At 49.4% G+C, this 18,084-nt stretch overlaps 1 protein-coding gene across 1 annotated transcript; it reads right to left on the bottom strand.

The window, feature by feature from the left end:
• Window positions 1-439: 439 nt before the first annotated feature.
• Window positions 440-8,977, bottom strand: SEM1 (SEM1 26S proteasome subunit). The gene is made up of 3 exons (XM_084621043.1): window positions 8,806-8,977; window positions 2,798-2,891; window positions 440-636 (listed from the first exon to the last, which is right to left on the bottom strand). Exons 1-3 carry the CDS (start codon window positions 8,879-8,881, stop codon window positions 594-596), a joined length of 213 nt encoding a protein of 70 aa, XP_084477169.1. The 5' UTR covers window positions 8,882-8,977; the 3' UTR covers window positions 440-593.
• Window positions 8,978-18,084: the final 9,107 nt, after the last annotated feature.

Genomic DNA, 18,084 nt, shown 5'->3' with positions numbered 1-18,084 from the left:
TATCAAACTAGTTCTCACCAGCATATTAACTAAAGAAAAATTACATGTTTTTAAATCAAATCTTAAAATATTTTAACAGATTAATATTTGTTAATCTATCCTGTATTCATTCCCCATGCCCACACACATTGCTTTCATATTTTAGTCACATTTTGTTGGACTATAACAGAAGTTTTAATTGCGTTTCCTTCTTGCATTTGCATCTTGTCTATATCTACCCAAGACAAAAGGTCTGCTATTTTTCAGTTCTGTTCTTACTGATGCTTATTTTGTTCCTATTGATTTTAACGGGACAGGCTTCAGCTATTTAAAGATCATCAGCAACATTATATAAGAAACCATGAACACAGCTGCACAAGCCACATAAGGATTGATTTTTTTAAAAAATATTTCTCATCAATGAAACAGAAGCTGAAAAAATGCTGGATATATAAAAGGGTTTAGATTAAAATTTTTATTATTTATACAAAACCAAAATAAATCAAAGCAAACTGAAAATGGATTGAATGTATCATCTCATGTCCCAGCCTGTCTTCTTTTGTCAAGAATTCAATCTACAGTTCAATTTTAGATTATTCCATCTTCACTGAAAACTAGGAGGTCTCCATCTTGTATCCATGTTTTTCTAGTTCAGCTCTGTATAAAAACAAGAACCAGAAGTATGATTGAGGCACAATAAAATACTGGCAGATATTTGAAAAGCTCTTTAAACCACAACAAATGTTAATGAAGAACCTAAATATTATCTGGTAAGAAAACACTGAATACATATGCTACTTTCAGAGTAGCAGCCGTGTTAGTCTGCATCCACAAAAATAAAAGGAGTGCTTGTGGCACCTTAGAAACTAACAAATTTATTTGAGCAGTCTCCAAGGTGCCACAAGTACTCCTTTTATTAATATGCTACTGTCACTTTTGATACAAAAGAACAAATAAGTGCAATAATTCACATTTTTGCCTCACTTGCTTTACCTTCTTTCTACATTTCAGTTTAGTCACTCTTTTCAACATGGATATGAACCCCAGATAAAAATTCAAAGGCTTGTTTAATTATGGTCCCCACTACTTATTGATTAAATCAAGGAGGTGCTTTCTTTCACCCCATTTTTAAGTCAATAAAACTTCATTAGAAATGATAATGCAATACACAGATTTCACACGGGTAACTTGTGCATAAGGAAGTCACAGATTTTTATTTATTTATTTAAAAAGGCGGCCAACCATCTAGGAACAAAGCTAAAATTCTTTTTACAAAGTAAAAACTTAAACAAGTTTTGACACTGCACTCATCAGTATGGTATCTCTGATTCCTCCTCATTAATACAAGACTTGGGCCCTAATATATAAAAAGGTCCTTAATCTTGTACATAGTCCCACTGATTTTAATAGGATTATACATGCTTAAAATTAGGTGTGTTTGTTTATACTTTGAATGAGAGCCCAAATGAACACAAAAGTTCAGATTCTGCAGTTCTTAAACAGGCATAACTTCCATCCAACTTGTTTTGACTGATGAATAATTGTGATAGTTTAGATAAGGAGGTTATCTGAATACACAGAATGAATGAATCAATCTTTTTTGACCCAATCCAGAAGCAAGGATGGATTTTCACTACTAAAATGTAAGATTAATTTTAGGACACTCAAGCCAGTTGTATTTCAGGATGGCTTAAACAGAACAGGGATAGCCCACGGATTGTGGTAGAGGAATGCTGTTCCAACCTCAGACTGGAGTCTTTAATGTAAATACAGAGATGAGGACAGATTATGAATTCTTTACTATAAAATGTAATTAAGTTATAGTTTTCACAGTCTAAAGTGTCATGTATTGAACCTTCTCATACAGAATTTTCTGTCACACTTTGAGGATTCCTGTAATACTTTGACACACACTGTCTTTAGAGTGGTAATATATTTAAGACCTGCAATTAACTTGAAACTATCTTTCAACTTGATAATAAGCAATTACACGAACAGGATTTACTTTGATACCCACTACCTGAGGGTCACCTTAACCTTGTGTCTAAAACAAGGGAGTCAGTCCAGTAACTGTCTCAAATCAGGCTACATTACAGATATTTCATTACGTGGACAATGTATGGAGGGATTAGTGATAAAGCACAAGTTTGTATTGATGATTCAAACTCCTTAAATTATAGTTAGGCATCAGTAAAAGATTAACTGAAACTAAAAGTGACCTGCAGAAAGGAGGGTTAAACAACTGGATTAGAAGTGCTCAGCTCCTATCCATAGGTATTTTTAGATTTTAAAAATTTACTTTGGTAATTCTTCCCCCTGTAATAAAGTCTATGACTGCCTCTAGAACTGGCCGGGAATTGCTTCACTTAATCGCTCTTTGCTGGAAGACGACTCCTCACCACAAGTAAACTTTTTGTGGGAATGTATCAGTATTGACAAGTCTTTTGTCTGGAAAGGTTTCTCAGTTCAGGATGGAAAGTTTTTGAAATCCTGAAAAATTTTACAGGATGTGAAAGCTGTTTCCTGTCCCACTCTAATCATCACACATACTGAGAGGTAACAGAGTTATTTCAGTGTTTATAGCATTGACACTAAAGTACAGAGGCTGGTCACCAGTAGTAAGGCTTGTTGGGTTATGACAGCAAATGCTGCTTTTAAAAAACTCTTTGGGGCAGTAAAGCAGAGATTTGCTCACTTTTTCTTTCAAAAATTTTTTTAAACTGAACATTTTTTAAAGTCACAGGTTCCACCCAACTAAAAACTACAGACTGAAAGTTTTCTGTTCAACTTCTAACTGTAAATTAAACTCCAAGATTACCTTAACTGATTGGAGAAATCATCTTCTACATTGTCATCATCCCAATTGTCTTCCCAGACATGTGCATCTTCATCTTCATCTAAACCAGCCCAGTCTAAGGACAGAAAACAGACAAAGTCTAAATATTTTATGTTGTACTGCTTTGGTACCATTAGGTCTGGCCATTAGATACACTGAAATGTCATCAACACCAAACATTTTCTCTATGATTATAAAAAAAAAGTTCTGATCATGTTAAAGTGTTTAGAAGAATAAAATCATTACAAGATGCTATTTAACACCATAACTTCTTGAATTATAATCTAATACAACTTTATAAATAGCTATAAGCTTAATGTTTTGGATTCTAGGATTATTTATTCATAATGAGGATATTAATTAAAAAAAGATCACTCATAGAAGATCTGTAACAAGACAGCACAAATATAGAAGGTAACATGTTACCTGGTTTCCATTAATACACCTAAAGACTTTTAGAAAGTTTGCATGAAACTCAGGGTTGCATGAAAATATTAAATTTTAAATGCTGAGAGCTTTTATTGTCAAGAAGATTCAAAAAAACTCCTTTACTCAATCCGCTTAGACCTTCCATTTCTTCTTATGGAAAATACTGAAATTACAAGTAACTAAAACAAGAAGGGTATGCAACTATAGCTATACAATAAGTAGCTTCACATTATTTTTAACCCTTCCTCTCACCTTTAAAGCTACCAGTTCTATTTTTCATATAGGCAAAGTTTTGTGTTTTTCTACAGCTGCAGAAGTAAAGATAAATCAGAAAAGTAAACTGCAAGCTTTGTCCCAGTATTGCAACATGGAAACTGTTTTTGGTCCTCTTATTAATACCGAAAAGTAGCAAAGCACTGCATGTGAAGTAAGTTCTCCTGGAGCACCAGAAAGGCTCATGGTAGGGAATATATTTTTGGTATTTGGCATCCATAGTACAGATTTATAAGATTACCTGGCATTATTAGTTTTAAATGTGAGAACATTGCAGTGCTCCTCCCCAACCACCAAATGGTTTTGAATGGTGCTGCGTCCCACCATAATTTACAATCAGTTTTCTACCAACCCAGAAAAACCAAAGCTTTCCAGCAGCCACCAGAGTAGTATTGTACATACAAGTCAATAACAAAAGGAAACTGACTGTGGGAGGGTCACAAACAGATCCAGGTGGGTTGCAACCACCCTTCCCCCTTTATGAGTATAGGTGAAAGGGAGGTCCTGAAACTTTTTCCTATTATAACAAGTGGTCACAGTATGGAAAAATTTGAGAACCACAGGAACAGAATTATCAATTCCTAGCCAGCCACACATGTAAAAGAATTTGCTGCCAAAGATAAGCGACTAAGATTTAGCTTCACAAGCCACAGGATGGATACTTTGTTTGTGGAAGGGCTGGGCTGGAGACCCTGCAGAAACTAGAGAAAGAAAAAAGGGGTGGGAAGAGAAGAGAAACCCCTTGAGCCAAGGACCATCTTTATACTGTATTTGTACAGTGCCTAGCACAATGCGGTCCTGGTCCATTAATAGGGCTCCTAGGGGCTACAGTAATACTACTACTACTAATAATGCAAAAGAAATAACTAATTACTCTATTGTCCTTTTCACTAGGATAGTCACATTCAATTCACAAACAATTAAACTGAGTTACAAGGGAGAAAAGGGCCTTAATTCAGCACTACTTACAATAAACTTCATGTTTATTTACACACAGTGAATTTAACATTCAAATTTAATGTTCTTACAAAGACTATAAAACAGTACTATATCAACTATTTCATTTACTGTATTTATATTTCAAAGACATACTTATTCCACAACAAACAAAAATTTGTTTTTGTAAGGTAAAAATTGACCCAGAATTCAGGCATTACATTAGTTGGTGACAAGAGTCTCAAATGATTTGAGATGATACAATCAGGCACAATGGCTCTGAGAGGTTCAACCATAAAAGGACAGTTGTCAGGCAGACTGACACTTCTTTATTCATGAAAACCTGCATCATGCTTCAAGAAGTGGGGCTAAGATGTCTTCCACATTAAAGTGGGTGAAAAACAGATGAAAGTGATAAAAAAAAAGCCTAAATTATGCTCTTATTCCTGTAGCTACAAGACTTTAAACTATTTGTATGTTGACACTATATACTAGGCTTGTGTATTGAAGTTATTATTCCAGTTACATTCTATGCCTGTGACTGGATAAAAGTAAAAAATGATATAGCATTATCTGGGATTTGGAAGTATCAAAAATGTTTTTGAGAGTTGACTACCATTAAGTATTATTACTATAAACTAAAGTTACAAAATCTATTTTGACAAACTAGTCGTGATGGGAGTCTTAGAAATGTATTTTAATATTCTGATCACAGCGTGGTGTGTTCCATACTTCAAAAATGAAGACAAAATAGGTTTTCGTACTCAGCTCTACAATACCAAAAGCCATATGATTTTATACCACTAAAAAGGATCACAGAAGTCAAAAGTGACCAATTCATATTATACCATACATCATATCATACTAAACTTGAAATGAAATGCTCCATAAAGATTGAAAACATCTGTTTCAGATTCAAGAAATAATTATACCAAATTTTTAAGTAACTGAGTTGAAGTAGGAATTAAAGAAGTAAAGAATGCTTACGTAATGTAATTTTTGTTATGCTTTAACACAAGTTTGCATTACCTAATTTCCCTAGGTCAGGGAAAGAGTATCAGACATAACAGAACTCTAACAACATGTACGGCTGCATAGACAAGTAGTATAACTTGGAAGATTAACAGTTTGAGATAATTTTAGTAAAAGTTTTTATAATCTAATATTTATCCAATTATTTTTGATTAAGCAATAAGAAAACAAAACACCCAAATAGTAATTCTGAACTTTCTTTATGATATCTCAGCACCAATATCTTATTGGAGGGTTTAATGATTGCTTTATAAGTTGGGTTGTTTTTTTTTTGCAAGCTACATCAAGAAGCCTTTAGTGCTTAATCAGCAGACACATAATATATAAAGAATGATTTTTAAAATGTATTTCAATAGTTAACATCTACATGAAACTTCAATCACAAACCGTAGGAGAGTCTGGAGTTACTTTTTTGATAAAAATACTGATGTCCTGTATGAAACATTTTCAGAATTTCTTAAAACTTAGGATGTTTAACAAACAGTATATCCACATTCAGTAAGAAGGATTTCACCTCATTTGGTTTATAGGTACATTATCATATTCTAAGAAGGACAACATGGTGCCCAAATAACCACCCTCATTCTGACATTTGAGATGTTTTGATTTTTCCATTATATTATTTTCTCAAATATATCAGAGCCAGGTTCTGATATCTGGTTCTTTTTCTACTGAGGCAGTTATAAAGAGGATTTCAAGGAAGATCAGTTGAGGTTATTGCAGAGGTACAGGAAAACTCAAGTATTCAGAAAGGTCCACCAAATCCTAGTTTTCTCCCTGTGTGAGGGTGTGGTTTGAGACTTTTAGAAATAAAATCTGAAACATTCATTTTTAGTGGCCAATTTGTCCAATTCAATATTTATAGTGCATAGATTCCCCACCATCCCGAGTCATTTAATTCACACTTAATGGGGGAGGGGAAGATCAAGTAGTACGAAGCCTTTTCCCCTCCCATGTGTGTTTTCTAAACAAGCCTCCTGTGATCTTCTCAGTTCATCTAACCAGTTAATACAACAATTACAATAACCTGTTTCTCTTTCTAACTGGAAATAGTATATTTGACACATTTGGAACTCAAAGTTATGTCAAGGACAATTAAGATAAGATAGCATAGCAAACACTGTGAACATCCCTACCCACCATGATCTACACCAGCGGTTCTTAATCTTTAGTAATCGGAGGGCTCCCTTTTTGATTTAAAAAATTTTGTGGATCCCCAAGTCCCCTGTTCAGCTCTTGGCCCTGCTCCCACTCCACCCCTTCCCTAGAAATCCCATCCCCGCCCCTCCTCTTCCCCACCCCTCCCCCAAGCGCACCCTGTCCCCGTGTACCTGAACTAACTTGTTTCATATTGTGTACCCCTTCCCCGCTCCTCCCCTTCCCTCCCAGTGCCTCCTGTATGCTGCTGAACAGCTGTTTCCTGGTATGCAGGAGGTACTGGGAGGGAGAGGGAGGAGTAGATCAGTGGGGACAGCAGCCCCGGACATGATTCCACCCCACTCCCCTCAGAGCGCCCCATCCCTGCTCCTCCTCCTCCCTCCCAGCACCTCCTGCACACCACAGAACAGCTGTTCCCCGGTGTGCAGGAGGCGCTGGGAGGGAGGAGGAGGAGCTGGTCAGCAGGGCCTGTGGACCCCTTGGAGTACCCTCATGGACCCCAGGTTAAGAAACACTGATCTACCCCATCAGCAATTCCCTTCATTCACTAATACAAGCCATCCCTTTTACCACTAAAACTTTTAAGGGCTTAAAGGAAATTGACAATAATGCCCTATTCTGAAGTCTTCCAAGATTAAATCTAGGGCAGGACATTTTTATTTATAAGACTGTAAGGGAAAGTTCCTTATTTATAATTGTTTCTCTGCATATATAAAATGTGTTAGTAAAATCCAGAAAGGACATGTATTCCCTTTATTCACTAGCTTTGTAATGATCAAAAAAGCAGTAGAGTTTGTGTGTCAAGATTTAGTCTTTAAGATAAAGCTACTATCCACTACTTGTAATTGAGTCCTTTTATTACCCTCCCACATTACCCCATTTTACATGCCTCACTCCCTTCCTCACTTTTATTAATCTGGTTTGTCTGGAATTAGGAAATGTTTCTTAGTATTTGTTATTAATCATTTTGTGCATGATGGCAAAAATCAAGCAGTTCTAATGAAGTCCAGCAACATGAAACAAATTAGTTTAGGTAAACAAGGGCAATTTAGCAAAAACTTAAATAAAAAAATGAAAGGTTATAGTGCCCTAGCTTGTGACTTGTGTGCAGGAATGAGAAAGATACCTTTTTAATGAAAGATTTACTTTGCATCTATTATAGACTAGATTACAAATATGGAGAAAAACTAATCATTACATCACTTGCTTCTAAATTGTTAAGTACCTGCTCCTTGTGTGTGTGTGGGGGGGGGGGGGATGACTGCTGAATTACTCCAATTTTTGCCTCTGTGAAAAAATGGGCATCCTTCACAACAACTGTAAGTTAACTACTAATATATTATTTCCCCCTTTCCCTATGTTCTTCATATCTCTGTTGTAGCCATAAGGATCTCTGACGATTTGGAATGTTGATGAATTTCTTCAGCAAGGAAGTTTATTAACTATAAATTGACCCTGGTGTCCACCCTTTCTGAGTAGAGAAAATGCAAGCGCAGACTCTGGAATGCCTTTCACCAAATACAGCTGCAAGCATGACAGGTGTGTCTTGCTTTATTCCCTAATAAACTTAAAATATTCATAAGCAAAGATTAGTTTTTCAGAGTTTAACATACGCAGACAGTATTGTGACAGTGGTTTAGGATTTGGCAGAATAAACTGGCCTCTAAGCATGGCAGGCAGACCAGCCCGAGTTCACAGAGAGTTATTCGAGTTAAGAAGTTAGCCAATAACAGGCTGTAGTTTTTTTCGTTTTCGCTGCAGCTGGACGTCTCCACGTCGCGCGGAAAGCCGCAGGCTGTGGAAAGGCTCTCAGCGGGAGATGCCAGCTGCTCGACCCGCACACGGCGCTACAGGAATAGCCCCCTAACTGCACATGGCTGGACATGGTGAAGGGGGCAGCCCACATGAAAGGCGACCAAAGCCCCAGCCCGTGCCAGCGGGGTCCGTAGGCCCGGCTCGGCGACACAGGGAGGGGAGAGCTCTCCCCAGCCCTCGCTAAGAGCCGGCAGCTGGGGGCGGGGGGTCAGAGATAACTGCCCAGGTGGGGAGCCGCGGCCCCCCCCGGCTCACACAGCCCAGCCACAGCCCAACCCCAGCGCCCGCCGGCCCAGGCCGCCGCGTCCCCACCCGGGCCAAGGCAGCCCTCGGGACACCGCCGTCACCTTCCGCCGGGAACTCCTCGAACTCGTCATCCTCCTCCAGGAGCCCCAGGTCCACGGGCTGCTTCTTCTCGGACATGATCAGCCGCCTCGGCCTGGCTACTGCCGCTCTAGCGTCCAGGCTGCCTGGGAGGCTACGTCTCGACTGCTCCGTGGGGCATGATGGGATGCTGGCGGAATCAACGATAGAAACTGCGCATGCGTAATAATGGAGTCGGCTAGTTCGAATCACCGGCTCCCCACCACACAAATACACCGCGAGAGACGTCGCCCTAGAGCGCTTTGGCCGCTTTCTCTCCACGCCTGCGCTGCCAGCCCCTCGTCCTCCGCCCCCCCCCCCCGCACTGCCAGCCCCTCGTCCTCCGCCCTCCCTCTCCTCTCACCCCTCTGCCCCCCGCACTGCCAGCCCCTCGTCCTCTTCCCTCCCTCTTCTCTCACCCCTCTGCCCCCCCGCACTGCCAGCCCCTCGTCCTCTTCCCTCCCTCTTCTCTCACCCCTCCGCCCCCCCGCACTGCCAGCCCCTCGTCCTCTTCCCTCCCTCTTCTCTCACCCCTCCGCCCCCCCGCACTGCCAGCCCCTCGTCCTCCTCCCTCCCTCTTCTCTCACCCCTCCGCCCCCCCGCACTGCCAGCCCCTCGTCCTCCTCCCTCCCTCTCCTCTCACCCCTCTGCCCCCCGCACTGCCAGCCCCTCGTCCTCTTCCCTCCCTCTTCTCTCACCCCTCCGCCCCCCCGCACTGCCAGCCCCTCGTCCTCCTCCCTCCCTCTCCTCTCACCCCTCTGCCCCCCGCACTGCCAGCCCCTCGTCCTCTTCCCTCCCTCTTCTCTCACCCCTCCGCCCCCCCGCACTGCCAGCCCCTCGTCCTCTTCCCTCCCTCTTCTCTCACCCCTCCGCCCCCCCGCACTGCCAGCCCCTCGTCCTCCTCCCTCCCTCTCCTCTCACCCCTCTGCCCCCCGCACTGCCAGCCCCTCGTCCTCTTCCCTCCCTCTTCTCTCACCCCTCCGCCCCCCCGCACTGCCAGCCCCTCGTCCTCCGCCCCCCCCCCCGCACTGCCAGCCCCTCGTCCTCCGCCCTCCCTCTCCTCTCCTCTCACCCCTCTGCCCCCCGCACTGCCAGCCCCTCGTCCTCTTCCCTCCCTCTTCTCTCACCCCTCCGCCCCCCCGCACTGCCAGCCCCTCGTCCTCTTCCCTCCCTCTTCTCTCACCCCTCCGCCCCCCCGCACTGCCAGCCCCTCGTCCTCCTCCCTCCCTCTCCTCTCACCCCTCTGCCCCCCGCACTGCCAGCCCCTCGTCCTCTTCCCTCCCTCTTCTCTCACCCCTCCGCCCCCCCGCACTGCCAGCCCCTCGTCCTCCGCCCCCCCCCCCGCACTGCCAGCCCCTCGTCCTCCGCCCTCCCTCTCCTCTCCTCTCACCCCTCTGCCCCCCGCACTGCCAGCCCCTCGTCCTCTTCCCTCCCTCTTCTCTCACCCCTCCGCCCCCCCGCACTGCCAGCCCCTCGTCCTCTTCCCTCCCTCTTCTCTCACCCCTCCGCCCCCCCGCACTGCCAGCCCCTCGTCCTCCTCCCTCCCTCTCCTCTCACCCCTCCGCCCCCCGCACTGCCAGCCCCTCGTCCTCTTCCCTCCCTCTTCTCTCACCCCTCCGCCCCCCCGCACTGCCAGCCCCTCGTCCTCTTCCCTCCCTCTTCTCTCACCCCTCCGCCCCCCCGCACTGCCAGCCCCTCGTCCTCTTCCCTCCCTCTTCTCTCACCCCTCCGCCCCCCCGCACTGCCAGCCCCTCGTCCTCTTCCCTCCCTCTTCTCTCACCCCTCCGCCCCCCCGCACTGCCAGCCCCTCGTCCTCCTCCCTCCTTCTTCTCTCACCCCTCTGCCCCCCCACACTGCCAGCCTCTCCCTCTCCTCCCTCCCTCTTCTCTCACCCCTCCGCCCCACTGCATGCCAGCCCCTCGTCCTCCTCCCTCCCTCTTCTCTCACCCCTCCTCCCCTCCGCACTGCCAGCCCCTCGTCCTCCGCCCGCCCCCCTCCGCACTGCCAGCCCCTCGTCCTCCTCCCTCCCTCTCCTCTCCTCTCACCCCTCTGCCCCCCGCACTGCCAGCCCCTCGTCCTCTTCCCTCCCTCTTCTCTCACCCCTCTGCCCCCCCGCACTGCCAGCCCCTCATCCTCCTCCCTCCCTCTTCTCTCACCCCTCTGCCCCCCCCGCACTGCCAGCCCCTCGTCCTCCTCCCTCCCTCTCCTCTCACCCCTCTGCCCCCCGCACTGCCAGCCCCTCGTCCTCTTCCCTCCCTCTTCTCTCACCCCTCCGCCCCCCCGCACTGCCAGCCCCCTCATCTTCCTCCTTCTCTCTTCTCTCACCCCTCTGCCCCCCGCACTGCCAGCCCCTCGTCCTCTTCCCTCCCTCTTCTCTCACCCCTCTGCCCCCCGCACTGCCAGCCCCTCGTCCTCTTCCCTCCCTCTTCTCTCACCCCTCCGCCCCACTGCACTGCCAGCCCCTCGTCCTCCTCCCTCCCTCTTCTCTCACCCCTCCTCCCCCCCGCACTGCCAGCCCCTCGTCCTCCGCCCCCCCTCCGCACTGCCAGCCCCTCGTCCTCCGCCCCCCCTCCGCACTGCCAGCCCCTCGTCCTCCGCCCCCCCTCCGCACTGCCAGCCCCTCGTCCTCCTCCCTCCCTCTTCTCTCACCCCTCCGCCCCCCTGCACTGCCAGCCCCTCGTCCTCTTCCCTCCCTCTTCTCTCACCCCTCTGCCCCCCCGCACTGCCAGCCCCTCGTCCTCCGCCCCCCCTCCGCACTGCCAGCCCCTCGTCCTCCTCCCTCCCTCTTCTCTCACCCCTCCTCCCCTCCGCACTGCCAGCCCCTCGTCCTCCGCCCGCCCCCCTCCGCACTGCCAGCCCCTCGTCCTCCTCCCTCCCTCTCCTCTCCTCTCACCCCTCTGCCCCCCGCACTGCCAGCCCCTCGTCCTCTTCCCTCCCTCTTCTCTCACCCCTCTGCCCCCCCGCACTGCCAGCCCCTCATCCTCCTCCCTCCCTCTTCTCTCACCCCTCTGCCCCCCCCGCACTGCCAGCCCCTCGTCCTCCTCCCTCCTTCTTCTCTCACCCCTCTGCCCCCGCACTGCCAGCCCCTCGTCCTCCTCCCTCCCTCTCCTCTCACCCCTCTGCCCCCCGCACTGCCAGCCCCTCGTCCTCTTCCCTCCCTCTTCTCTCACCCCTCCGCCCCCCCGCACTGCCAGCCCCCTCATCTTCCTCCTTCTCTCTTCTCTCACCCCTCTGCCCCCCGCACTGCCAGCCCCTCGTCCTCTTCCCTCCCTCTTCTCTCACCCCTCCGCCCCACTGCACTGCCAGCCCCTCGTCCTCCTCCCTCCCTCTTCTCTCACCCCTCCTCCCCTCCGCACTGCCAGCCCCTCGTCCTCCGCCCCCCCTCCGCACTGCCAGCCCCTCGTCCTCCGCCCCCCCTCCGCACTGCCAGCCCCTCGTCCTCCTCCCTCCCTCTTCTCTCACCCCTCCGCCCCCCTGCACTGCCAGCCCCTCGTCCTCTTCCCTCCCTCTTCTCTCACCCCTCTGCCCCCCCGCACTGCCAGCCCCTCGTCCTCCGCCCCCCCTCCGCACTGCCAGCCCCTCGTCCTCCTCCCTCCCTCTTCTCTCACCCCTCCGCCCCCCTGCACTGCCAGCCCCTCGTCCTCTTCCCTCCCTCTTCTCTCACCCCTCCTCCCCCCCGCACTGCCAGCCCCTCGTCCTCCTCCCTGCATCCCCATCATCGTCCCTCCCAGCCCCCTCTGCCCCTCGCACTGCCAGCCCCATCGTCCTCCTAGCCGCCTCTCTCCCTCCCGCACTGCTAGCCCCTCATCCTCCTCCCTCCCTCCCGCTTCTCTCACCCCTCTGCCCCCGCCGCACTGCAGCCCCATCGTCGTCCTCCCTCCCTCCCGCTTCTCTCACCCCTCCGCCCCCCACGCACTGCCAGCCCCTCATCCTCCTCCCTCCCTCTTCTCTCACCCCTCCGCCCCCCCCCGCACTGCCAGCCTCCTCATCTTCCTCCTTCTCTCTTCTCTCACCCCTCTGCCCCCCCGTACTGCCAGCCCCTCGTCCTCCTCCCTGCCTCCCCATCCCCATCATCGTCCCTCCCAGCCCCCTCTGCCCCTCGCACTGCCAGCCCCTCGTCCTCCTCCCTCCCTCCCCATCCCCATCATCGTCCCTCCCAGCCCCCTCTGCCCCTCGCACTGCCAGCCCCACCATCCTCCTCCCTCCCAGCTCCCTCTCCCCGCACTGCCAGCCCCCCTCACACCTCCGCCCCCCCGCACTGCCAGCCCCATCGTCCTCCTAGCCGCCTCTCTCTCTCCCTCCCGCACTGCTAGCCCCTCATCCTCCTCCCTCCCTCCCGCTTCTCTCACCCCTCTGCCCCCGCGGCACTGCAGCCCCATCGTCCTCCTCCCTCCCTCCCGCTTCTCTCACCCCTCCGCCCCCCCGTACTGCCAGCCCCTCATCCTCCTCCCTCCCTCTTCTCTCACCCCTCCGCCCCCCCGCACTGCCAGCCCCTCATCCTCCTCCCTCCCTCTTCTCTCACCCCTCCGCCCCCCCCGCACTGCTAGCCCCTCATCCTCCTCCCTCTCTCCCGCTTCTCTCACCCCTCTGCCCCCGCCGCACTGCAGCCCCATCGTCCTCCTCCCTCCCTCCCGCTTCTCTCACCCCTCTGCCCCCCCCGCACTGCCAGCCCCTCATCCTCCTCCCTCCCTCTTCTCTCACCCCTCTACCCCCCCGCACTGCCAGCCCTCGTCCTCCCTCCCTCTTCTCTCACCCCACTGCCCCTCCCGCACTGCCAGCCACTCGTCCTCCTCCCTCTACTCTCACCCCTCCGCCCCCTGCACTGCCAGCTCCTCGTCCTCCTCCCTCCTTCTTCTCTCACCCCTCCGCCCCCCTGCACTGCCAGCCCCCCTCACACCTCTGCCCCCCCGAACTGCCAGCCCCATCATCCTCCTAGCCGCCTCTCTCCCTCCCGCACTGCAGCCCCATTGTCCTCCTCCCTCCCTCTTCTCTCACCCCTCCACCCCCCTGCACTTCCAGCCCTCGTCCTCCCTCCCTCTTCTCTCACCCCACTGCCCCTCCCGCACTGCCAGCCCCTCGTCCTTCTCCCTCCCTCTTCTCTCACCCCTCCGCCCCCCGCACTGCCAGCCCCTCATCCTTCTCCCTCCCTCTTCTCTCACCCCTCCGCCCCCCCGCACTGCCAGCCCCTCGTCCTCCTCCCTCCCCATCCCCATCATCGTCCCTCCCAGCCTCCTCTGCCTCTCGCACTGCCAGCCCCATCATCCTCCTCCCTCCCAGCTCCCTCTCTCTTCCCCGCACTGCCAGCCCCCTCTCCCACCTCCGCCCCCCCGCACTGCCAGCCCCATCGTCCTCCTAGCCGCCTCTCTCCCTCCCGCACCGCCAGCCCCATCGTCCTCCCTCCCAGCCCCTTCGCACTGCCAGCCCCATCGTCCTCCTCCTTCCCAGCACCCGCTCCTTCCCCTCCTGCACTGCCGTCCTCCTCCCACCTCCGCTCCATACTGCCAGCCCCATCGTCCTCTTCCTCCATCCGCTCTGTATTGCCAGCCCCATCGTCCTTCTCCCTCCCAGCTCCCTCTCCCCCCGCACTGCCAGCCCCATCGTCCTCCTCCCTCCCAGCGCCTGCTCCTCTTTCCTACCCCATTAGCCCCACTTCTCTCCCTATTACATTCAAACCATGCCCCCACCGCTCCTCCCCTGCTCCCACCATCCACCTTCCCTCCCTACTGCCATCCCCCCACTGCTTCTTCCTCTCTGGCACTGCTTCCTACCCCACTTCTCCCACCACCACTCCTTCCCTCCCTACTGCTTTCCCATCACTGCCCCCCAGTGCTCCTTTTCTTCCACCAGTGCTACCTTCTTCCCCACTGCTTCTGCCATCCCCCTTCCCTCTCTACTGCCTTCCCCATGCTGCCCCTTGTTGCTGCTACCCTCTGCCTCTTCCTCCTCCTCCTCCCCCACTGTTCTCACCATCCCCGCTTTCCTCTCTACTACTTTCCCACCCCACCACTGCTCCTTCCCCTCTGCCAGTGTCTCCTCCCACCCCCTGCTCCCACCACCCCCCTTCCTTCCCTACTACCTTCCCACCACTGCTCCTTCCCCTCTGCCACTGCCTCCTCCTCCCCCCACTTCTCCCACCATCATCCTTTCCTCCTTACTGCCTTCCCACCACTGCCCCCACCGCTTCTTCCCTTCTGCCACTGCCTCCACCTCCCCCACTGCTCTCACCATCCCCCCTCCCTGTGTCGCCGAGCCGGGCCCATGGACCCCGCTGGCACAGGCTGGGGCTTTGGTTGCCTTTCATGTGGGCTGCCCCATTCACGGTGCCTCCCCCAATGCTCTCACCATCATCACTTCCCTCTTCACTGCCTTCCCATTCACCCCTTCCCAACAGCCATCTGTGACCATCACTTCCTTTCCTCTTCCTGCTGCCATCCTCATCCACATCACCTGATGATTTTCTTTGCCACCCTGTCCTCTCCCCTCTTTTAATGCCATCCCTATCATCCCACCCCTCTCTTCCTAGTATTCCCATTCCCCTCATCCTTTCTCTCCTGACATCTTTATCTCCGTTCCCTCCAGCTCTCTCCCTCTCCTCCCTTGCTGCCATCCCTATCTCTTCCTTCCTTCCCCCACTGACATCCCCCCTTTTTTTTCATTTTTACAACTCTGTAACTCTAGCCTCAACCTTCCTCATTGTGCCTCCAAACAATGCCTGATTTACAGCTCTTACTCTGCTGTAATGCCTGTCCACAATGGGATGAAGTTGAGTCATGCCTTTTTTTCACTTCAGCTTCTGAGAACAAATTGCTAGTGGTTGAGCCTTAGTTGAATCCTTGCAGAGTGTAGGTAAGAGGAGGTCATAAAATGTCATATGTCTATAACTGTATCGCTCTTCCCTTTTCATAAATATATTCTACAGTTACAGAACCAGAGGGTTACTGATTGGATTTGGTGAACTACCCACTGCAGCTGCTGGCAGGGACTGAGATTTATCACTTTAACATGAAGTTGGATGCAGCAGGAGTTAGTTGAAATGTAGCACTGACTGCAAGTGAGAGAGAGAAGATATATTGTATGGAAAAAGTAAAATGCATTTTCAGTAATGTAGGTAAACTATTGTCTGCTACAGCCACAGTAACAGATTAAAGTATTCAGGCCTCCTCCTATATCTCAATACAGATACATACTTTTTCTCTACAGTCTCTCCTTATGACAAGAAAAGGAGTACTAAGGTGCCACAAGTACTCCTTTTCTTTTTGCGAATACAGACTAACACGGCTGCTACTCTGAAACCTGTCCTTATGACAGTTATCTTCAATATGACTACATTACTTCATCCTACCTATCCCTATTTTTTCCTCCAGCATTTTAACAGTATTTCAAAACCTAGGTCTAATTTTTGATGATTAACTTCCATTGTGTATCACAGCAGAGGCAAGGGAACAGCTTGAAGAGGATGAATGTAAAATATAAAATGAGTTAGGCTGCTATGTGAAAAATAAGCGATACATATATCGGGTACCATAAAGTAACATTAATTTGGCATAATTGTGGATTCTGCTGCTGATTTAGAGCAAGGCAAAGTTCAGTGCCTACTGGTAAGGACAAGTTTGTGCATGTGGTGGCTCTGATGTCTTCTCTCTAGGCAATCACTTCACTTGCCTTAACAGTATTGCCAGGTTGTTGAGCTTTTCCTTGAATGCTGAGAGGCTGATTCATGAGACAATGATTTGCACAGCTGGGTTATTTACACTCTGTCTTAGATTTAGAAAAATATGAGCAAGAACTGAGGTGGGAACTTATATGTAGTTCAGTTTCAAACTTGTGTGAGCATGTTCTGGTATGTGGTCAGAGTTTAGGGAAAAGTGGAAAAATCAGATACGAGCACAACCCATTAGCTCTTTTTATTAGATAGAAGATCTGGTTGCACGGTCAAATTTTATGCGATGGAAGGACTGATTGTATGATGAAATTTATGGGGACTCCTGTTTAATAAAATAATATGAAGAAGCCACTCACAGATTTACTGGAACTTTGATCATTCCCCGGCCCCTTTCTGCAGATGTCCTTGTGAGCCATGACCCTTGGACAAATAAATGTCACCGTATCCCAGAGATTGCAAGACAAAGTCATAAAGCATTTAGGTTCCTGTCATGTTGGAATCTTACAAATATCTATGATTGTATTATTTAGGGCCACATTCAAGCCCTGGTGTAAAAGGGCTCAGAGTTCTAACTTATATAGGGCTAGACTCTGGCTTTTGCAGCCAATAAGGGGATGGGGAGATGTCACACTGCAGCTAGTGCCTCCAAGAAGAAATAAGGCTGACCCAGCCAAAATCAGTCCTGGAGGCTCTTAGAGAACACACTGGACTCAATCAACCTAGGAAAAAGGGCAGCATGTACTGTTGCAGGCCAGCTCCATTGTTTGGTATGCAGACAAGTGAATTTATAGCCTCACCCTGTTTCTTTTTGTCCTTTAACTACTAGCGAGTTAGTTAGCGAGGTGCTTGCTGAGGCACTACCAGTGAGCAGGGCCTGTGCTTCCCAACAGGATTATGGCCAGCTGCTACATAGGGGCACAAGAAGAGCGGCAAGCTTGTGGAGCCATATCTCGTGGTTGACCAAAGTCTGTACAATAATTAGGTAATATGCTGTCCTATTCCACTCCCTATTAGAGTCCTATTAGAGGACTTCCTGGTTAGTAGTGTCAATATTAAGCCAAATTTTAGTCTCGTATGGCTACATTAGAGTTGCCAGTTTTGGTTGGATGTATTCCTGGAGGTTTCATCACATGACAATCTTTAATTAAAGATTAATCTCTAATTCCTGGGGACTCCAGAACAATCCTGGAGAGTTGGCAACCCTAGGCTACATTAAACTGTGGGGTTGCCAACTCTGATGATTTTATTGCAAGTCTCAGGATATTTCATGCTGTTTTTAAAGCTGCGGGTCCTGGAGTTGTGTGAGTACATGAGAATTTCAGTTTTTGTTTTAAAAGGTAAGTTTCTAGCCTTCATGATTGCAGAGAAAAGTTTGAAAACATGATCCCAACAGGTTTAAAGACTACAATGCAAATAAAAATAACCCCAAATTTATTATTTTTTAAAACCCCATTATTTTAAGCCAGTTTCATGATTTTTAAACAGTTGAGACTGGCAATACTGAATCTACTCCCCTCCAAGGGATGAAGTCTGTAACTCCACCCAATCTGATTACAGGCTTATATGATTGGATTCATTGTGATGAGGTCAGGAGATGCAC

This window comes from Lepidochelys olivacea (assembly GCF_965140295.1).
Source record: "Lepidochelys olivacea isolate rLepOli2 genome assembly, chromosome: 2".
NCBI lineage: Eukaryota > Metazoa > Chordata > Testudines > Cheloniidae > Lepidochelys > Lepidochelys olivacea.
The sequence above is the reverse complement of the archived record's forward strand: the minus strand, read 5'-3'. Positions and strand labels throughout refer to the sequence as shown.

Bases quoted from the DNA above. Each gene is read 5' to 3' on its own strand.
- SEM1 (XM_084621043.1), bottom strand. From the start codon at position 8,881: ATGTCCGAGAAGAAGCAGCCCGTGGACCTGGGGCTCCTGGAGGAGGAT. The intron at 2,892-8,805 runs GTGACGGCGGTG...TTCTGTCCTTAG, and splicing joins CGAGGAGTTCCCGGCGGAAG to ACTGGGCTGGTTTAGATGAA. The intron at 637-2,797 runs GTAATCTTGGAG...GTTTTTATACAG, and splicing joins GATTTCTCCAATCAGTTAAG to AGCTGAACTAGAAAAACATG.